This window comes from Sus scrofa, chromosome 18, assembly GCF_000003025.6.
Source record: "Sus scrofa isolate TJ Tabasco breed Duroc chromosome 18, Sscrofa11.1, whole genome shotgun sequence".
NCBI classification, from domain to species: Eukaryota; Metazoa; Chordata; class Mammalia; order Artiodactyla; family Suidae; genus Sus; species Sus scrofa.
This window is the reverse complement of record NC_010460.4, coordinates 1271400-1293958: the sequence shown is the minus strand read 5'-3', so window position 1 is coordinate 1293958 and position 22559 is coordinate 1271400. Positions and strand designations below refer to the sequence as shown.

The following is a 22559-nucleotide window of genomic DNA, read 5'->3' as shown; positions in this document are numbered from 1 at the left end:
CGGGACCCGGGTCAGGCCCTGCTCCCTGACACTGGAACCCAAAGGCCCAGACCCACCCTGGCCGGCCCCCTGCTGAGCGAGGGTGCCAAGGGCTGTGGGGACCTGTGTGCCACCCAAGCACTGTCTTTAGCAAGAAGGGTCTCTCGGGTCCCTTTCTGGAAGTTTCTAAAGAGAAGAGAGCAGCATTTTCATAGTCCCCCCAAATGGAGACACTCAAATCACAAAATAGTCAAACCCACGAAGCCTGGCAAATACACAAACAGTCCCTGCTTGTCAAGAAAGGGGTGATGAGAGCACAAGCTCTCCACCCAGAAAAAGCACCACGGGGGCTGCCTGTCACACATCCAGAGTCGACGGCTGGCGCCGTGCGCCAGCCCTGTGCCAGCCACCCCGGCCCTATGGCCACCCAGCCTGGCGCTGCCCCTGACTGGGGGCAGGTCTGCAGAGCAGGGTCAGCGCAAGATTCGCTGAAGCCTGAGAGCTTCCCACTTTGAGAGGGAGCCCCTGGGGTGCCAGCCCGCAGGCTGGGCAAACAGGGCCACAGAATACGCTCTGATGCACAACCGTTGTTTCCTGTAAACGGAGCCCAGGCCCTGGGGTGTGTCTGCAGAGTCGCCAAGGGTTTCTTACTTCTTTGCAGCACAATTTGCAAAGGAAGCTGAGCAGGCTTCTGGGGGTTAGAGACCCATCCGCACACATAATGTGCAAACGGCTCATCTCTCGAATCTCCACCGGATGGGGAAGCTGCGGCGTGGGGCTCCCTGAGAGGAAAGACCTGCCAGCCCGGATCCCGCCCAAGGAAAGACAAGACGCCAAAGGCTGCAGAGACGGTCTTTGTACCTTCCCAGGAACAACGGGGACAAAGCAGCGGCCGGCCCGAGTGTGCACACAAAGGCGGCCAGGCTTTCAGGGTTATTTGCGGAGCGTAATTAGTGGTAACAGCGCAAAACTGAGCATGATGCATAAAGCCGGGGAGAGAGAAATGGGTTCATTAGGGTGTGTGGGGGCGGGAGGGGGGGGCGGCAATTACTCCGCAGATGGAATTAAACACTGAACACTGGCTGAAAAGGAGCGGTGCCCCTGGGAGGGGCCGGAGCCCAGCTCAGAGGGCACTGCAGACCCCACACCACCATGAAAATGGGGCGCAGAGGCCCCTACGGCTTCAGCGTGACGGATAGAGGGGAAGGCCTGCCTCGGTCATGAGCACGGTGGCCACGGAGCCCTTGGGGACAGGGAGCGTTCCATGAGGAAGCTGGGATGTGACAGGAACACAAGCGCTGCAGCAGACACCCCAAAGAAGACGGGGTGTGGGAGACCGGTGATTTTTAGTTGCTCACTTGCATTTTCTTCTTTTTTTTTTTTTTTGTCTTTTGTCTTTTGAGCACCTGGAGGTTCCCAGGCTAGGGGTCGAATCGGAGCTGTAGCTGCTGGCCTGCACCACAGCCACGGCAACCCCAGATCCAAGCCACGTCTGTGACCTACACCACAGCTCACAGCAAGGCTGGATCCTTTACCCACTGAGCGAGGCCAGGGATCGAACCCACAACCTCATGGTTCTTAGTCGGATTCGTTTCTGCTGCGCCATGACGGGAACTCCGCTCCCTTGCATTTTCTAAATTGAGCAGGTGTTACTTTTGTAATAAAAAAAAACAGTACAGGATGTGTTTAAAATATGCAAATTTCTACACTCAATACGATTAAACCTGTGTGAAATGTCCGGGGTTGGGGGGGTGCGGAAACAGGGGACGAAGCGTCCTGGTCACTCAGGGTCCAGCGACTTCTCATCGGAAAAGCAGGTGAGGAAATGCGAAGCTGGTCTAAGGAGCTGGGTCCTTCCCCTGCAGCTGCCTGAGCTGGAAGGACCTGCCCGGCCTCTGGGTCGGCGGGGCCGCCAAACACACAGAACCCGTGACTCACGGTGTTATTTCTGGGAGCTGCTTACACACACGTTCTCACCACAGAGATCCTGCGCGATCAGCCCTGCATGGGGAAAGTCCTGGGGTCCCCAAGCCGCCTCACAAGGGACTGGGGGCCATGGCCATGTCTGGGAAAGAAGCTGAGTAGTAGCAGCCCTGCCCCGGGTCAGAACCACAGCAGATGTTCTGGCTGGCGTGTCCCTCCCTCACCCAGGGCCTGGGCTCCTGCTCCCTGGGTGGGATGCTCGGTCCTTGGCCACCTCACTGTCACGGACTTGGGTCCTGAGGTCCCTACCATGCGTCCTGGAACACTCCCCCCACCCCAGGCTATTTGGTCTACATTTCCACAAGCTGCACACGCACACACGTGTGCACACACATGCACACGCACACAGTGCACACAGCACGTACACACACAGCACACGCACATGTACAAAGTGCACACACAGCAATGCACATGCGTGCACACACAGCACAGCATGCATGTGCACACACACGTGTACACATGTGCATACGCAGGGGAGTGGTGCTTCCCCAGCAGGGTTCCTAAGCCAGGTTCCAGAGCTTCGGAAGTGGGTGCTTATTCTGACCTTCAACGAGGGACACGCTGCCCCCCGCACCCCAACACCCTACTAACGGCTGAGCTGCAAACCGCCGCTGCGCTGCGTGCAGTGAGGTGCCACGGCCACGCTCAGATACGTTTACCGAGCAAGAGAGCAATGGTTCCCGTTCTGCAAATGTTTCCTCAACATACAAGTTAAGGATACAGACACCTTTCGACTAACAGAAGTGAAAATAACACTCAACACCTCTCAATCTGGAACAGTCCACAGTCAGAAAGAAAGGAACGCCGCCCTCCTCCCCAACCCTGCCCAGGCCTGTGACCCCGGAGCCCCTCTAGCGCCCACCCCAGCCCGTACTGGGCCACCCTCTGCCTCCCGAACTTGAGGACAGCACTTTCCTGCTCTGTCTCCCTCGGCGTCTGCAACAGATCAGCTGAGAGGTCAGCAGATGCCCTCTGAGTGGGCCCCACTGGCAGCTCTGGGGGCCTGCGTGCCCTCCCCTCCCCTGCTCTGGGCAGGGGCTGAGATGCTGCAGGAGGCTCTGCCTGGGAGCTGGAATCGGGTCCTGCTGCCAGAAGCTTTGGCTTCCTGCTCAGACCAGCAGGGCTGGGTCGTCATCTGCCAGCCCCCATTGAGAGCTGGACAGTATTACTCTCCATGGTTTTAAACCCAGGAGAGAGTTCCCGTCATGGCGCAGCAGAAATGAAGCCGACTAGGAACCAGGAGGACGCGGGTTTGATCCCTGGCCTCACTCAGTGGGTTAAGGATCTGGTGTTACCATGAGCTGTGGTGTAAGGGCACAGATGCAGCTCGGATCTGGCATGGCAGTGGCTGTGGCGTAGGCTGGCAGCTGTAGCTCCGATTTGACCCCTAGCCTGGGAACTTCCATACGCTGCAGGTGTGGCCCTAAAAAGCAACCAATAAAATAAAATAAAAACCCAAAATAAATAAAAACTAAAGTCCAGGAGATGCCCCCGGGCACCAAATCTGCAGCTTGTGCCTAAGAGGGCTTGACTTCCTCCAGAACATACCTGACGCCCCTAAAATGGATCGGGAGCACCCCCTCTACCTAAAGGCCATCTGTCCTTTGAAATCAGAGCCTCATGCATCTTCCTTGTCTGCTGGGGGCGGGGGGGGGGAGTTGGACAGAGTGGTGACAATGACAACACAGGAGGATGCTCCTGACTCCCCTCCCCCTACGGCAGGGTTTCTGTGACCTTTGATGCCGCCACTGAGGCTGGAATCCGAGACGTGGCGCGAGCGTGCCTGACCACGGCCCCGGCAAGACTCCAGCTCTCACGGGTGGGCTTGGTCCTGCTCCAAGCCTGGTTCTGAACTCTGCTCTGTCTCAGCCCTCTCTCCCCCACCCCCGGGTGTGGAGGGTAACTCTGGGGTAATAGGACAGCTGGCGGGAGGGCCCGGCCTGGGCGCTGGCTGGCGGGCAGGTGCTTCCGAGGACCAGGCAGGGAGGGGGGCTTTTTGCGCGAGGCCCCCAGTCTGCACAAAGGTTCAGAGGCAGAAATGCACGAGGGAGGGTCCCCAGCTGAGGAGCCAGCCAGGAGCACAAAAGGTGTTTGCACGTCCCACTCTGGGCCGCCACCTAATTAAGGCCAAAGGCAGAGGCCTGAGGGGCAGGAGAGCGGGAGGCACATCTGCCTGGGACCCAATGATTCCATCGAAGCCACTGTGGACAGCGGGCTGGCTGCACGGCGTATGGACCACTGGCAGGCTGGGTGACCATGGGCGAGTCCCTTTACCTGTCCTTCAGCTTTCTCAGCTGCGACAAGAGGGCTCTGACCTCGGAGGCCTGCAGCAGTTTCTCAGTCTGTCGCCCACCACCAAGAGGGGACAGGTGCCCAACTGCCGCAGGAAGCTGGTGTTCCCAGTGGCCCCGAGTCAAACCAGGATGCTGCTGGCCAGGGGATAAGAGCCACTTGTCGAAGGTGGGGCACCGGCTCCGCTGCCTCCCTTGGAGGCGACTGGAAATCTAAAGACCCAGGACGTGCCCAGGGAGCCACCTCCAGAAGCCAGGGCTCCTGGGCAGAACAAAACACGCCTGTTCACGGCCATCATCCTGGAAACACAGGGTCCAAGGTCAGAGAAGCAGCCGACAAAGGAGCTGGGAGTGCGTTCCAGGTTCCCCCTCACGTTTCACTTTCAAATTCTGCGGTCCCTTTCCCAGGACTGTTCTTGAATGTGGCAGAAAAAAAGAAATGCGTCCACTGGCAGCGCCTCCCTTCCAGCGGATTCCGGTTTTCCAAACAAACCAGCACCTGACTTCCTCCCACTCAAGAACACCTTGGGTTCCAGGTAAAGTGTATGTTGTGTGGGTTCTGAAAGGCGTAATTTTATTTATTTATTTATTTATTTAGGTCCTTTTGCCTTTTCTTGAGCTGCTCCTGCAGCATATGGAGGTTCCCAGGCTAGGGGTCTCGTTGGAGCTGTAGCGGCCGGCCTACGCCAGAGCCACAGCAACGCAGGATCCGAGCCGCGTCTGCGACCTACACCACAGCTCACGGCCATGCCAGATCCTTAACCCACTGAGCAAGGCCAGGGATCGAACCCGCAACCTCATGGTTCCTAGTCGGATTCGGTAACCACTGCATGAAAGGCGTAATTTTAAGAATATTCTTTTATTGTGTATGCCTCTGCTTCACTGTCTTTATAAAAAATGAACACGATGAGATGTTTGCCCATAGCATAAACCCCAAAATTTAAACTTTAATTAGGGGATTTACATCTCGTTACACACTGACACCAATGCCCTGTGCGTGTGGCTAATCCCAGCATCTATCGCACAGCCTCTTCTAATTGAGTCGCGATTAAGCACCGCAAAGTCAATCCACGTTGAAATCTGCTTTGTGTCCACACCCTTCACACCCCACACAGAACTGTGCAGCGTAAGCCATCTAGTCTTACTTGCTAATTTCATCATCGGTTATTCTGCCCAATCTCCCAAGAATCCTCAGCACAGACACACACAAACACAACACAGACACCTAATTTTGCTGGCTGCCTTATTTTCTCACTCAAAAATCTCTTTGTGTTGTTGTTGTTGTCTTTTTGCCATTTCTTGGGCCGCTCTCGTGGCATATGGAGGTTCCCAGGCTAGGGGTCGAATCGGAGCTATAGCCGCCGGCCTATACCAGAGCCGCAGCAACGCGGGATTCGAGCCGTGTCTGCCACCTACACCATAGCTCACGGCAACGCCGGATCCTCAACCCACTGAGCAAGGCCAGGGATCGAACCCACAACCTCATGGTTCCTAGTCGGATTCGTGAACCACTGCGCCACGACGGGAACTCCTTTTTTTTTTTTTTTTTTCCACTCAAAAACCTTAAGAGAGGGCTTTTTCACAAGTGTTACCTTCCCAGCCAGAAATCAGCCATAAGAATACCTTACCCTTGCTAAGAGAGAAATAACCTACTAATATGCTGTTTTTAACTGTTGGCAGTGCCCCCAAAGCAGAAAACCCCAACGGAACATGAAAAGTCTGGGTGACAAAGTTTAAGGACAACCATTAGCTGGCGAGGAGAGGTGCCCTTACTCAAAGGTACAGAGAACACCCTGGCTGGGATGTCCCTGGCCAGGTGGCCGACGCTCACAGACCCACGTCCGCACAGACAGGCCCCGCCTCGCCCTCAAGTTCTCTGCATCCAAGATGCTCTCGGACCTGGGCTCCACCTTCCCCAAACGCATCTCCTGCCTCAACGGAAGCCCCAAGAAGACGTGTCTGTCCTTTGCCCAGACTTCTGGCTCCATCTGCTCCATCCACTCCCGGGCACCCCGCCTCCATTTCTCTCCCTCTGAGCCCCCTTGCTCATCGCTGCCACTGGGAAGCCTTCCCTGCCCGCCGCAGGCTCCCTGTGGACCACACAGAACTGCTCGATTCAAGCACCTGCTAATGCCAGTGTGAACCCCTCCACCCTATAAACTCCAGCCAGAAAGAAAGCTCTCTTCCGTCCCTTCCTAGGAAATGTGACTCTCATTGCAGGAGATAAGCTTTCCAGAAGAGTTTTCAGTTCAGCCCCGAGCCCGCCTGCCCGAAGCTCTCCCAGGCGCTCACTGCGTGGGGTGACCCATGTGCCAACATGGATGCAGACAGGATGCAGGGTCCAGGGACCGCCCTCCCCCTGCCATGGGCCTGGGCCCTCGGGCAGGGCAGCTGCCAACTCTGAACCAAAGGAACCCCAGGCCTGGAGAAAGTGATGTTGCCGTCCAGCCTGTCCCAGCAGGAGAGGTGGCTGGTCAGCAGGACCAGCCTGCTCCTGGGGCTCCTGCTGGGGCAAGACTTGTCCCCACATCCTCACGTCCTCCTCTGCCATGTGGGCGCCGCAGGCACCTGCCCACATCTCCCGGGCTGGGCCGTGCGTGTTCTCTCCAAAGCTTCCTGTCCTCCCCGTGCGCCTCTGACCGTCCCCACCACTGCACCCCTGCGGCCACCTTCTGAGACTGCGTGTCTCCTTCGAGGCGGGGATGCGGCGTCATGTTAAGAGCTGGGCTTGGCCACTCCTGACTGGCTCATGGTTTCATGGCAGATAATGCTGCTCATCGCAGGGATGCCCTCTGGATGGTGCCCATCACTGAGTCCAACAAGCCTCCCGCCGCGGGTACCAGGCAGGTGTGCGGCTTCTGCTCGCGGCCACCGGCCCCAAGCTGTCCCCTGGGGCCCCGCGTGCAGAGACCTGACTCTGGCTGAAGAGGCCCCCATGGGGACTCCAGACAAGAGGCCCCCTCTCCCAGAGGATGCAGGGCGGGGGGAAGGGGGGGGCTGCATGGGGAACCATCTCTCCACCTGCGATGCCAGTGTCGGATCACTGGCCTTGGAGGAGTCCTTCCCCAGCTCTGACCATTTTGGTCTAAATCCCTGATTAATCCACTCTTCACACTCCCTGTACCGCCTTCTCCTCCCCAGGCCACCGCAGCCCTTCCGAGGACCCATTGCAACACCAGGTAACCTGGCCGCACCCAGGCTCTGCCCTCCTGCTCGAACTGCCAGCGGAGCCCCTGGGGGGTGGGGCCTGGGGTCCTGACTGAGGGTGGCCTGGACCCACCCCTGCGCCAAGTCTGCCCTCCCCCAGAGGGTGACCCGATGGGAGGTGAAGGCGAGGAGCTGAGTCATCGTGATAAACCTACCCTGGGGACCGGAGCCGGGCAGCTCCGGTGGAGCCCAGGCAGCAGACACCTCTAGTCCCCGGGTCCCCATAGAAGCCCCTTCATGGGACTTGGAGCTGAGGCACACTGACACCTCTGCAACCTTCCCGAGCTCAGCAGCCAGGGAAGGGCTCTTTCCTCCCAGCTCATGGGGGCAGGGACAGGGTGGCGCTCAGCCCAAGCTCCCGCTGGTGTCACAGGGCGGGAAGCACCCTGGGGCCCCCATGAGTTGGACGTTGGGAGAGAAAGACATTTTAAAAATGAAAATTGTAGCAAAAGGAGAAGGGACAAAGACCGCGTGGACGGGATGAAAGAGCCGTCGTCCAAGGGTCCCTCTCAGCGATTCAAGGAGCTGGTCCACCCTCCGAGGGCGGCGTGGTCCGCAGCAAGGACCCTCGGGGCTGGAGGGGCACCTTGGCAGGGGGCTGTCCCACCCGGTCCTGCGGCCACACTGGCTGTCCTGCCTCCGTCCACCCCCCCACCCCCCACCTGCTCCCTGCTGAGCCCTCGAGCGGCCAGGACCCCCTCATCCTCCTGCCCGTCCATCCGGGGCTGATCTTCGCGGGGCCGCCACGCACCGGCCACCCACCAGCGGCCTTGCTCCCCTCCCCGGAACATGCAGTGTTTGAGGCCGGCCTCAGTCCTGCACCTCTTGGTTATCCACAGGCCAGCGCCTCGTCTACAAAACGTCATTGGCTCAGTGGCGACAGGGTGGCGACTTTCCCTGCGTGTCTGTGCTGCGTCCCACCAGGAGGAGGAAGGCGGTGGAGGGGCCTTGAGATCCGGGGGTCGGGCCTGTCCCGGGAGCATCCTGGGCCTACTCTCTGCGCACCTGGGCCTAAATGCCTGGGCTCTGCCACCCGCTAGCCACGGCGCTGGGGACCGTCATGACCCGATGCCCGCTTCCCCCACATTCACAATGTGAGCTGCTTGCCCGAGTGACGATGTGCTGGAGACAAGGTGGCACCTCTGCGGGCATCGCCCGAGGGGAGCTGGGAGCTGGGGCAGAGGGCGGGGCTCTTGGGGGCCCCCCCGCCCACGCAGGGCGCCTCCACTTCTGCAAGGTGGAAGCACGCTCTGACCTTGAATATTCCCCGTTTCCCCCTCTCTGCCACCCAGCTGCCAAGTGGGGACACTCTGTTTCTGGGGCCAGTACAGAACACAATGGGAGGACCCAGGACACGTTGCCAGGCCCAGAAGAGGGAAGACAGCCCGGCGGCTGGGCACCCAGGCCTTCCCCAGGGCACAGTTCTGCGCCCATCCCGCCCGCACACCGTGGAAATGAGACAGAGCCGTAAACCAGCCGGGAGAAGCCGCAGAACCCAGGCTCGGGTTCTTCGTGTGAGACATTCCATGTTTTATTTGCAAATATCTCACCGAGGGGTCTGATATTTTGAATTAAGTCTGATCTAATTATCACGGTCTGATCAAGGAGGCGGCCTGCTACATCGGGACGGCAACACGCCTCCTTCTTACGTTCAGATGTTTCTTTGGCAATCTTGCCAGGCTCCAGCCTCCCCGAGAAGATCTATTTCCACATCTCGGGAGCTATTTTTGAGGAAAGATTGCACAGAAATTGGAGAACGAGCGGGTAGTCGCTGCTTTTGGAAACTGCACGTCTGAAAATGTAAGATGTATGAGAAAAACACGCACCAGTTTCACGTCTTCCAGCAACACGGTCAGACCTGGGGTGGGAAGGAATCTGGAAGGGACACCTGAGCCTGCGGCACAGAGCTCGTCGCTTTGACCCGATACGGGACACACGTGCGAAAAGCTGGTCCTGAAAACGTTCTGGGAAGACGGGTCCCTTTGCCTTCTTCACCCCGAGTGAGCCAGCTCCCCGGGTTCTCCCAGGACCGCCCGACACGCATGCCGGCACCTGCCAGCCAGCAACACGGCGTTGGCTTAGCATCCAGGGGAGCCCAGCAGGCCACCGAGCCTCTCTCTCAGGAACCTGACAGACCAAATACACACCCCTGCAAAACCGATCAGAACTGGGAGAATTTCCGGGGATTCCACCTGCGGGCCTTGGGACCACCAGCTGCTCTGCTGAAGCAACATCAGAAAGACTCCGGGTCTCAGGCTCGACTAGGTTATGAGGAGAAGCATCATTATTGGTACTTGAGGGCACTTTTCCATGTCTGAAGCAAGATAGAGTTTGCTTATTGGAAATTTGCAAAAAAAAAAAAAAAAAAAAAAAAAAAAAAAGGTGTTTAGAACTGACAGTGTAAACTTAAAGCCAAGCCAAGCCCTGGACAGAGGCCCACTGATGGAAATGGGAAGAACTCTTCTAGAAGCTCGTGGGCTCGCTCAAGTAAACCTCTGGAATGCACACCGTTTCCCACCTGACTTGGGAAAGCGCTCTGTGACCAGTGGTACCCAGGTTAGAGAAAACTCACCTAGGGGACGGTCCCTGATTCAAAGGCCAGGGGAAGAGCCAACCTGTGACATGTCCCCTCTCTGAGAGCCCCGAGGCGAGGGGTCAGGGTGTGCGCAGCCTACAGGCGCATCAGCCCGAGTCAGGGGGGCCACCGCCGTGACCCCCTGTCTCGAGCTAATGGGATGGGCTCCGGGTGGCTGCTTACAGGGGTCCCGCTGCCCGAAAGCGGCCTCTCTTCTGGGTCTGGTCCCCATGGCCTCCAAAGAGGCAGGCAGCGTGGGTGATGCGGGCGAACCCATCCATCAAAGGGCCGTGTGGAAATTCCGCAGACCCGGTGCCTCTGGGGGGAGGCTGGCAGGATTCGGAAGCTGCTGCGCGGAGCTGATCAAAGCCCGCAGGACACGGAGGGAGCGCTCAAAGAGCCTCGGGGAGAGGGGGACCGCTGCCTTTCCGTCTTCTCACCACCCGCTTCCACGTAGTTTTACCCACAGAAGTGGGACACCCACGGGAAGACGCATGGGTGCTGGCGCCGACCCTCTCGCACCCCTGTGTGCCCCCTGCTGCCCCTAGGGAGCGCGTGTGTACACCCTCCCGTCACACCACAAGCCATCAAATGACAGCGAAGAAGCTGGCTCTTTAGATAAGGAACTACAGATTTAATCCAAGTATATTATGTGTGTATATCTATTGGAGAAAAATAGCATTTATTGAAACAATGAGCCCAAGGTTGGCGGCGGTATTCCATGAACACACAGCCTTTAAAAATGGATTTCAGTTATTCTGAAAGTTAATACACCCAATACTTCCAAGTCTGAGCACATTAAACCTTGATAGATGAGCGGGAGAAATTGATAACCTGCTCAGTGTTCGAGAGTCTATTGAGAAAGATTTGATTCTCTACCTGGTACAGCCAACGAAAAGACACACTTACACACGTGCAAATTCAACCAAGAAATCTTTAAAATGCCGAGTCAGCCTATGAAACAGCTGTGTTTCATAGGAGGAGAGAAAAAATAAAATGTTCAAACATAATGCAAACGACTCACAGGTTTGAAACAAGCCCACAGATCCTCCAGGAACACATGCAGCCACTGAAACGCCAAGCCATGGACGGCGTACGAGACCCAGGGGTGCCGGGCAGATGGCCCGCCAGTGACTTCAGGGACAGATATTAGGCGACTCAGACCAACGCCTCACGGTAACCCCAAGAGGCCTTCCTAAGAGAGGAGTCTGGCAATGGCACCGCTGCTGCGCCGTTGCATCGGGACATGTGGATTCAGGGGCCTCTGGGAGGAAGAGGCACCAGGCCCTCCGCAGCGGACCAGCCCGAGCTCCCCTCCGCTCTGTCCGAGGCTTCGCACCTGCCCTCCCCGCAGGAACACTCAGCTGTGTCCTTTAAAGGGTGATCTGATGTTTCCAAGGCCAGGAAAACGTGTCACCCACGTTCCCAGGCCACGTCTCCCCTAGCTCCGCAGCCATTGGTCTCCTTTTCAGAAACTTCATAAGATGCATTGAGTATTTCCATCACATTCCCATGAAATAAAGCCTCATATTAAGTTGCTCACTTTTCCTGGTCACCTAGTAAAGAGAATCAGACGTGGGGGCGGCGGCGGGGGGGGGGGTGTACCACCTCATCTTATCATCGAATGAGCAAAGGGCAGAAGTTGCCTGATTTGAACTTGAAGCACTGAAGCAATAGGATACTGTCCTAAAATGCCCGTTTTCTGTGTGAAATACTTTCAGAAACTTTGCAGACAGATTTTTACACTGGAAGGGGGCTCCCCCGCAGCCCCCGAAAGCCCGAACGGGGTGTGGCTGCACGAGGGAGTGACACCTGCCTCTTTGCCAACGTTAAGCTCCTCGGTGTCATGAGTCCCCTAAGGCATGACTCAGCTGAATTTAGAGCCCAGATCAAGACCTCCTCATCCCCCTCGGCTGAGGGGGAACTCAAAACAAGTCCAAACAGCACCACAGCCTGGTGCTCCTGCGTTCTCACCAGAAAACAGTCCGCTTGGAGGGACAAGACCTCCACAGGTTCCATCAAAGCATTTCTCGCGAGCGTGTTAAGCAATGATTTCCGAGCGAAGCCCCTGAGAAAGCCCATGACCATTTTACTTCGCCATGTTCCTAGACCATATTTTGGGGGGAACTTTTTTTTTTCCTGTGCTCCTTCCCCTTTTTATTAATCTGAATGGCAGAAAAGCACACATTTCATTTATGGTCTGGATTACAGATTCTTATTAAACAAACCAGAGCTCATTATAAAATCAATATCAACTTAACCACCGTGCCCCCAGGAGGAACAGCACAAAGGTCACTCGGAGAAATTCAAACAATTTTCCTGCTGGAAGGGCATGATTTTAATTACAGATACTATTAATTAGAGCTGTCACTGGGAAGCTTTTTTCTGTTAATTATCACAAACTCAGCTCCAAGGATGCATTTGCAACCTGCACTTTGGTCAGAACCCGTCATTTCTGCATGCGAGTCCAAGCCTCCCAGTCTATCAATATTTTATATTCGAATTTCAAAGCGTATCAAAGGACGCCAGGCCTTCTCAAAACCCATCCCTCTGATCTCCCGTCTCACATCGGGGACGAGCTGGTGTGATAACTTATTTATGTCCCGGCACAGACTTGGCCCATGAGCCCCTGGCCCCCTGCACGGACAGTCCTGCTCGGGAGACTTGCTGGATGCACGCTTTCTTGCTTCTGTGACATTGTTTCCCAGGCTGCTGCTTCTTCGAACGTGCTTTTTCCTTTGCTTTGAAGCAAAGAGAGCGCTACATCAGAAATGCCAGCTCCCGCACATATCAAGGTGTCATTTCTTCCTGGGAAAAGATGGGGCTGACCCAGCTCAGGACCCCCTCCCGAAAACCAGTTTTCTTCGTTCAATACCAGCGAGAGCTCTGAAACGGGAAGAAGGCTCTCTCCTGGCCTTAAAGCAGAGCGAGCCTATAAATGCACCCCAGCTCCTTAGGGGACCCGGGGTCAGGGAGGCTCTCGGACAGGCTCCTGGACCACAGGGGTGGGGGGGGGTGCCTAGAGGAGCTTGGCCCCACCCCAGCCCAGCGGTGTAACTGCGATGATGGGATGATGACAACCTTTAACTTAGAAGGAGGTTAAAAGCGAACGTGTCATGTATGTGACACATTTCGCGTGACCACGTGACTCAAGAAAACAAAGACCTCCAATGGGAGAACAATCTTTTACAAAATACATCGGCTGAACTTGAGAAGCAATGATTAAGCAAATAGCCTTCACAGATGGGGACATGTACTTGGAGTTAACTTTGGTTTTGTTTAAGAAGTCAGAGGCCCTGACTTGTGTATATTCTGGGCTCGCATGGCTGTTAAAACCGAAGGTCTGTCCTCATAACGGGACATTATGCCCTCGGAAGGGTATGCCACCTCTCTGTGCCTGTTTTTTCCTGTCCAGTTGGGCCTGAACCGGCCTCCCCTCCTCCTCCCTGGCTCCCACCTTGTTCCCAGGTGTGTCTGGACCGCCCCTGCCTCGCCAGCCTGCAGCTCCGGCGCTGCTCTGCTGAAGGCATCCTGGTTACACCTGCCTCCCCCCAGACAACAGCAAACCGTGGCCACGGACCAGATCAGAGGACCTTTGCATAGGAGACCCTGAGAAAACGGGTGATTTAAGAGACATTTTCAAACAGTCACCCAACCACTTTATCTTACAAGCCTGGCATTTTTTTTTAAGTTAAGAGTGGCCCAAGTAAGGAAGGTAGCAGATAATCATAATTCGTCTATTGTACTTTTCTCACTTTTGTAACTAGCAACCTGCTCTCACAGCTAACCTGAGACCGTCCAAGAACCGCCTAAGACGAATGCAGAGCCGGAAAACTGTGGCTGCAAGTATTTACATGCATGCTAATGAGAAGTCTCAAATCGTCATCACAGAAGAACCCGAAGGATGTCTACACCAGCAACTGCTGGGCGTGGGGGAGGGGCCAGAGTCGAGTTAAACCATCTGTCTGCTCCAGCGACGCCTGGATGGAAACAGCGCTTGAGAAAGGCGCTGGTTACCTGGTAGGCGCTGGGGGCATCTGGGCCCAGGCTGCCCCCCAGTCCCGAGAGCTTCTCCTTCAGCCTGTGGTGAGAGCTGTGTCGCAGGCAGTAGATGACGCCGGATGCCAGGAGGACCCCCACGATGGCCACGAGGGAGATCAGGGTGAGCACGATGAACTTGGTGGAGTCTTCGGGTTCTGCCTGGTGAGGCAGAAGCCTGAGTTTGCTTTTCTGCAGAACAGGAGAGGGGGAGCGAGTTAGTACCCAGGAAATCAGGGCTCCGAAAACCATCCTTTTCAAAGGCAACCGAAAGCAGAAAGCGCAGCACAGGCCAGCTCTGGGCTGGTGTTTAACAGCAGTGTGGCCGTCCCGGAGGAAAGCACGCCCAGGACCCAAAGCCAGAGGGACGTCGGAAGTGCACACCACAGGCTGCGGTTTTCAAGAGGAAAGTTGGAAGCATCCTTTTTTTTTCTTAACAGCCATCGTGTCTCAAACTTAACAGAAAGTTGTTGGCTGCTAATGCACTGTCTTAAGTAAAACTAAGCGTCCATCCCTTCTAAGCCGACGTGAGGAGGATTCAGAGAGTGGGCATCGCAAACGCTGGACTTGGGGACGGAGGGATGGCTGGGGTGCCTAGAGCCGCTGTGCTGAAGAGCAGCACACATCCACGTCCAACTCGAGGCACCTGATTTCGCTGAGTGGCCCGCTGCTTATTCCTGGTAATTCTGCAGGATGTTGCCATCCTGGGGGTAGAGTCCCAGCTCAGGGGCGTGACCACACCCAGAGCAGAAGACCTGCCACTTCACACCTCAGCACTTTGCCCTGAAAGGAGCTGCAAGACGTGGGGCGGTGGGGGGCGCGGAAAGAAAGCCGGTGGGCCAGGAGCTCCCTTGGCAGCAGGGGGCGGGGGTGGGGGGTGGGGGTGGGGGTGGGGTAAGGGAGCCCAGGTCCCCGCGATTCCCTGCTTCACACTCCAGGAGGGGGTGGCTCTGAGCATCCGCTTGGTGGTTTGCCCCGTCTCCACGTGCAAAAAGTTGCATAGCGCTCGCCCTCATTAGCTTCATTATAAGAAATATTAGCAACAATTAAAAACGCCAGGGGACGATGGAAAGACTCCGGCCAGCACACCCTTCCGCAATTACTCAGAAAATGAATAGCAACGCGCGCCCCCGCCTCAGTCCTGGTGGCTACAAGATGAGAACAATTAGCAAACTCCTCTCCACCACCTAATTTCGCGTGGTAACAAAATGGATTTTTCCCCATGAATGCCTGGCCGGCCTATTCATTATCGCTCTTCTATTAGTAATTTTCTGCTCCGCATTCAGCCTCCCCGCTCTTCATCTCCCGTCGCCGAGTGTACACAGGGCCTCTGATGTCAGGCCGGGCCATTTTTATCTTGTAATCATAAAGGCCACCAAAGCAATTATCGCCGGTCTTGACTGGAAAAGCTGGTCATTAATTAGCCTCCTTTTTGCCTTCGGTGCCGCGGATTAGCTGGTGCCGGGACTGGGTTAATGGAAACGCGGGCGAAACGAGAAAAGACGCCGGATTTTCTTGCCTGGATGCGCGGCTCCGAGGAGGACGGCAGGTTCGCCAGCGGCGGGAGGGACGGAGCAGCGGGGACGCGAGGGGGAGGCGCCGAGGGAGGGGCAGGGGGAGGGACCCGGGACGCCTGGCGGGTGGGGGCGCGGGGCGCGGGGCGCGGAGCCCCCGGCCCGGGTGGCCGGTCCCCTGGTCAAGCGGGGAGCGGCGGGTGGGAAACCCCTCCCCCTCCCCTGCCCCCGCCCCTCCCTCCCTCCCCCCCTCCCTCCCCGGCCCGCAGAGCCGCTTCCAGAAAGAAGGCACCCCCAGGGCTGCCCGATCACCCCCGCCGCCCCCCGCTCCCCTCGGCAAAGGTCCCCGCCCCGCGCGCCCGGATCCCAAACCACAGAAATAAACAGGCGGGACCCATCCGCGGTTCCCGTCGGCCGGGAAAGGGCTCGACCCCCGCTCCCCACCCCCGCGTTCGCGCCCATCCGCCTCGGCGGGTTAAAGAGGGGCGCCCCCCGCCCCACGCCCTCCCGGCCAGGCGGCGCCACCGGGCAGCTCAGACCCTGCCCAGGACGCGCCCCCGGAGGGCGCCAGCGAGGCTCCAGGCTGCCCCCGGCTCTTGGTCCGACGATGCGCCCCTCCCCGAGGTGCCCCCTCCGCTCCCGGGGAGACGCCCGACTCCACACGCGGCCCCCCGCGCCGCTCCGAGCCTCCGCAGACCGAGCAGAGACAACAAAGAGGGGGCGCGGCCGACAGAGGGGGCGTCCCCCGCTCGGCTCGCCGGTCGGTCACTGCAACCCCCCCCACCACGCCCCAGGCTTCCGGGGGACCCCCCAGGGCCCACGTGGCGGACTGCGTCTGGGAACAGGGGCTTCCGGAACGTTCCTTCCCCGCGATGGAAAGTGCACACGCGTGGTGACCAGCCCAGCTCCGAGGGAATGCGCGGTGCCTCCGTGTGTGGCGGACACCTCAGGGCGCCCCCGACGGCCACGGCCGTCCGTTCGCAAAGGCGCTGGGGACCGAGGCCGGGAGCAGGCCGAGGGCGCTGGGTCCCGCCGAGCAGGGCGCCCGCTGGCTCACCGTGTGACGGGCACAGACGCAGCTCGATTGTCGCTCGCTCCCAGGTGAGAGGCCAGGAACGCGCAGGGAGCCCCACGGACGGGACGAGGCCGGTGGCGATGCCTGCACAGGACCCTGGCCCAGATCTGGGGCGACAGACGAGACCCGGAGGGATGCTCGCGCGGGAGGCCCGGCAGCCTAAGCGTCGCCGCTGGCCCAGCTAGGTCCTTGCTGCCGGAAACCGACGGTCACCGAGACCCGCGACGTGCTCCCCGGCTGCTCCTCAAGGGGCGAGCTTGGAATTTACTCAGAGGTTAAAGAAAAATGTCAAGGAGAGTGACTGCCCAGGTCCCTCCTCCTGGGCCCCGATCGCCTCCTCCCAGCTGCCCAGACCCCGCTGGGTCCCCAGTGATCCCGGGAGGGAAGAGGACGGCCGCCACGCCCACTGAGCCCCATTCCCTATAATCTCCTCCAGCCGCCGGCCGGAGCTGCCCGCGGAGAAGGGGTGACAGTGGCGTCCAGGCTTCCATCCGCAGCCCACGCTCAAGGAGGCCCTCCTGCTGCCGGGGGAGGGGTCCCTTGGAGGTTGGGGTCAGTGGCAGGGGTCATGGTGGGGCCTGGACAGTGGGGCAGGTGGAGAAAGTGAGGGAGAGGCAGGGGTCTGATGGGAGAGCAAGCAGGATGTTGGACCGAGGGGGCCGCTGGTTCCCACCACTCTGACCGCCAGGTCGCAGGCTCCTAGGGCCAGGCTGGGAACCCTCCCTCCTGCTGGCCCTGGGCACCTCAGTCCCGGGTGACTCCAACATCCTACCCGCTGCAGTCCGGAGGGTCAAGTCAAGAGGAAACACTGTAGGCTGCCTGTCTGGTCTTAGGCATCCCATAAGAAATAAAAATGTTTATTTTATTTTTTTTAATTAAAGGGAGGGACCGCCCCACCTTGGCATAGCGATGGAGTTTAAATAACGACGACTGTTTGAAATCCTTTCTTTTTTGGGGGAGTTAAAACATATCTTAACCCCCTGGCAGACCAGGATATTTAAGAGGAAGAAAAGGCTGCTGTTGCTTCAAAGGGAACCCGAAGCACATCCTGCCCGGAGTGACCTGGAGCCCGGGCTCCCGGAGGCTGAGCGACTGGAACTACAGGTGCTCTCCTGCAACCCTGGCCTGGGGCTGGGCCCTGCCGAGAGCCCTCCACTAATTACAGGCATCTTGTCTGTCTTGACTTGAAATGGAAAGAAAAATAATGTTTAAATATTTATGACTTTGACATTTACAGTCCAGCAAAAAGCGGACCGACCGCCCCCTGTACGGTGGCAGCTCGCCTCCTCCCGGAAAGTTGGGAGCAGGGAGGAGGGAGGGGGAGGGCGGAGGAAGGAGCAGGCCTGAGCACCCTGGTCACACAAGGACCCTGGGCCGTCTGGGTGCCCCAGGGTGCTGGGGACGTACAGACAAGCACTTAATACGAAGCTGTGAAAACAGAAAAAGTCCGATTTTTAACACTATTCGCAATAGTTAGGTCCACTTCACATCACGTTAGCTGTATCTCGAGAATAAACGGAAGCACAAAATTGCCTGCTTCTTCCACTCGACCACCTCCACCTGCAACTCCTTGCATTTAGAATAAAAAAATACTGCCAGAGCGGTGACTTGTAGCACATGTGTGACCACAGCGACAATCAGTGGAACTGCTCTGAGGATCTACAGGCACTTTTCCGACCTATTTAAATGATTTTGATCTGTGCTTGCAAGTGCAGATCCACGGGGCTTCCCTTACATGATCTTCTGAGCCATTTTTGGCGACATGTCTTCAAAACTTTTATTTTTAGCTGTCCACGTGGTAAGCTTAAGATAAAAGAGGAGAGAAGGCAAGAGAACATTCTAAACCCAAACGTGATGGTGAGAACTGTGGCAGCCACACAGACCCACAACTTTATGGTAAAAACATTTGTTGACAGGTCGAAACATGCAGTATTTTTCCAAGGCAGTGCAGTGTAACCCGTTGGCCAGAGTAATTCATTATTCAAGTCATTGACTTCCATTTGAAAACACACTTGTGCCTCCAAACTCATGGGCATACGCATGTGATTTCATTGATACTAAACTTCTAATATTGTCAATGTTGTCACTTGTGTCATTTCTAAAGAATTTGCAAACGCAGGCTACTCCTGTGCTCCTCTGCCGTGTTAAGTTACTACCATTCTAAAGACCTTTTTCCCCTGTAAAATTAATGTTAAACTACTAATGAATTGCTAAAACACGTCTGTCTTTGGTTTCCCAGATGAATCATCTTAGAATTATTTGGAAATACCACACTAACTACTAAAATCTATTTACTAAAATATAGTAACTATCACTTTAAAGCTGATCCAAAAAAAATTTTTTTAAAACAGTTTTCAGGCCCTGGGAATGGCCAAACTTAAAAATATGGAGGGGGGGGGTCTTAAAATATTTTGAAAGTATTTTTGAAAGCTGTTAACCGAACTATTTTTAATTTGGAACTTGCCACAGAATTCTAATAAATGAGAGAAGTCAGGCGGAAATAATCGTGTATTAATTCTCTGCATTACAAAATCTTTTCAGAAGCTATTATCAGAGCAAGAGGCATTGCAGTCTGAATTCAGGGTGGGAGAAATCCTTTGTGCAACTGAAGGCTATTGTTCGCCTGTGCAGATGAAATTGTACTTGCAAATCTGCCATTCAAGTAGCCAAAAAGGCGGGGGGGGGCATATAGGCAAAAGAAAACAATCTCCAAGAAATAATTATTCTTAAATATAAACTTTAATGAAAATAAGTGGGGATATGCTGTTTTCCAATAGGCTATTTGTTAAGGTTTTTCCACACAAAAGATTGTAAACTGTCCATATGCATCTTCGAGCACTTCTAGACATCAGTTTTGGGGAAATACGCTGTTTGAAGGTATCAGGGACGATTTATGTGTACAGTCGGAAAAACCCCCCTGGGTGAACGGATTTTTAGCAAAGATGGATAAACAGCAAATGGGCTCGGAAAAAAAGGAGGGCGGCCCTCTGAGAAAGGACGAACGTGGCTGGGCCCCAGGAGGAAGCCTGTCCAGCCGTCTTTCCCACCCACTGCCGGCGTTTTTATTGCACCCAAACTCGGACTCGACCAATAAACTTGAAGCGCGGCTCCAGGCCCGCGCTGCTGGCTGCCGGCTGCTGGCTGCTCGCTGCTGCCTGGGTCTGCGGCACGCACGGTCGGCCTGCGGCCGCCAGGACCCCGTGCGCGCCCCTGAGGGCAGGTGTTCCCGGGTCCCCCCTGCTTGGAAGGAGTTTTTCCTCCGCCAGAAGCAAGCCCTTCTCAGGACTGGGGTTTCTGCCTCTTCTTTTCCGAGGCTGGGAAGCCGCATCCTAAAGACTCTCTGGCGTCGCGGGTCAGGACCCCGCGGCGGTGCCACTGGGAGCGTGGGTCCCGGGGGCGCACGGCCGTTTTCGGCCCCTCCCCTTCCACCCGCCGGGCTTTCTCGCTTCTTCCCTGTGTCTCCTCCCTTTCTTATTTACACGATCCGCAGAGGGGTCGGAAAGATCAGACCGCAGCGCCGGACACAAAGGGTAGAGGGTTCCTGGGAGCCTCGGGTATTCACAGCACAGAGGGGGGTCCCCAGGCGGCCTCAGCCCGCTTCCCGCCAGGACAATGCGAGGGCCCAGGCTTCCCCGCCACAAAGCGCGCGGGCCGCGGGCCCCGGATCCGTGTCCCCAGCGAAGCCCGCGCCCGCTCCGGGATCCCGGAGCGGCACAGGCCCCCTGCCTCACCTCGCCGCCCCTCTCGGGAGCCAAGCGGGGGTACTTAGCTGCGAGGGGGCCGATCCTCCTGTGCTGGTAAAGAGAAGGAGCGTCGGTCTCCTTCCTGCACGTGAACCTTCACCTCCTCGCACTCTTGTTCGCATCTCAGTTCGGAGCAGGCTGGCTTGTCCAGGACCACTTGGACCCGCAGCACCCCTGACCCCAGGCGGAGAGGCTCCCCGGGGCCGACCAGGGGCCCCTGGACTCCAGAGCGAGAGGATGCGAGGGGCAGGGACAGGGGTAGGGGGCCCGGCCCAGGACGCAGGGCGGTTGGCGGGCGCAGGGGGTGTGCACGGCGGCCAGGGCGGCAGGGACCCACGGGGTGGGGGTGGGTGGGGGGGTCCTGGCCACCCTCTGGCTGTGCGGTTGGGGGGTGCGGTAGGCACTGGAGACTGTGACAGATTCCCCCCCGCCCCCCAGCCTTCCAGCGTGGAGCTGGGCAAGCTCTGAGCGCTGATGGCACTAAAGCGCGGGCAGGAGTCCTTCCCCGGCTCTAGAAGGCCTATTCGGCTGAGGTTTCCACCCCTCTTGTGGGGTCTGTCTGGCTGCCCCTGCCCGGCTTCTCTAAAGCCTCGAAGCAGGTCCCAGTCCAGAACCACACAGGTAGTTAATGAAGGAAGGAGATGAAGTCCCTCATTTAAGCAGCTCCGCGGCAGAAGTTTCTCTGGCGAGCACGCGCCCGCCTCACCTTGGCGTGGGGGGCGGGGAGGGGGGATCGCAGGTGCCTTTTGGGGGAGGGGAGGCGGCCGCTCCGAGGCGTTTCTCCGACCGGCTAAGGGTTGTCAGAGAACCACGCGCGCTCTCACAACGCCCCGCTTGCCCACCCTGCGTCCTCCTGGGACGCCTCGACAGCACAGGGGCGCGCTCCCGGACCCAGAGGAGGAGGGCGAAGGGCACCCCAAAATGGGCTGGGAGGAAAATGCCCGCACGTTGGTTCCTCTCCACCCCGGCCACTCACCCTGTCCTTCAACCCTCCCCCCATGGGCGCCCCCCGCCCCCGCCCCCTCTCCAGAGGGTCTGAACTGCCCCGAGTGGCTCGGAGAGAAGTCGGAGAAGCCGCTGTCCCCGCTCAGCCTCGGGGGTCTCCGTGGGGCGCTAGGAGAGGGACAGAGCCCACCCCTCAATATCTGCGTCCGGGAAGAGCTGCGACAACCGGGCCATCCTGGGTTGCCCACCCTCCACCACTTGGGGGGATGACCTCACACGCAGACCTTCCCAGCCAAACAGAGCCTTTGACAGGCGTCCTGCTGCGAGTCGGAGTTTAGCTCCTGGACCGGTCGCCCATCCGAGCCCTCCGCACCCTCCACCCTTCGGAGGCTCCGGTTCCGAGCCCCGCCACCTACACGCCTCGGTGATGCCCTCGGTGGATCCCTCCCGCAACCGACCCACCCCTGTCCCCTCTCCTACGGCCCCACCAATGCCCACGCCCCGGCCCGGCGCCCCTGGTTACCTGCATTGGGGCGGGCGCCCGGCGCCCAAGCCGGAGGAGACAGGGACGCGTGCCCGGCCGGTCGGCCCCGGGGCGCGGCGGCCGTGGGCAGCGGCGGCGCCATCACCACCGCCGCCAGCCTTTTCCCTGCGCCGGAGCCACAGACGAGCGGGGCCATCCTGCTTCTGCTCACAAACTTCTAGGGCAGCCGGCGGAGACAAAGGTGCCGCGCCGCGGCTCCGCGGGCCGTGGCAGCGGCCGCGCCAGCTCGGAGCCCGTGGGAGCCTGCAGCTCTGCTCTGGCGCTCGGCCGGGCTCTGCGCGCTCCGCCGGGGCCCGGCTCCCGGGAGAGGCGCTCGAGGCAGGGCACGGCGAGGACCCGCGCAGGGCTGGGCGCGGGACGGTCCCCGCAGGGCCACCGGCCGCGCGCACAGCTCCATCCAGCGCGGCCGCCGCGCCCCGCCTTATATCCGGCCCGGCGCGCACCCGGCCGGCGGCGGCGCGGCTCGCGGCCCAGCCACCGGTTGCTATAGCGATGTCCCCCCCACCCCCCACATGTTGCTGACAGCAATTGGCTAAGGGGCCGCGGCTCTCCATACACCCTCTCCCGCCCGAGACTATGAATGGACATCGGCTTTGTCAGTCACTCGTACAGCGCGGCAGCCCGGCCTTCGCCTTTTCTTTCTTTTCAGCCTTTCTCCCTTTCAG

General features: G+C 58.1%; 1 protein-coding gene across 3 annotated transcripts in view; it reads right to left on the bottom strand.

Annotated features, from left to right (window-relative positions):
* Positions 1–22559, bottom strand: part of PTPRN2 (protein tyrosine phosphatase, receptor type N2) — a 668485-nt gene that overhangs the window by 95651 nt on the left and 550275 nt on the right. For all 3 annotated transcript variants that reach the window (XM_021079161.1, XM_021079162.1, XM_021079163.1), the window contains one exon: positions 14053–14265. In XM_021079161.1, the coding sequence (XP_020934820.1) occupies positions 14053–14265 (213 nt within the window). The remainder of the gene's footprint in view (positions 1–14052; positions 14266–22559) is intronic.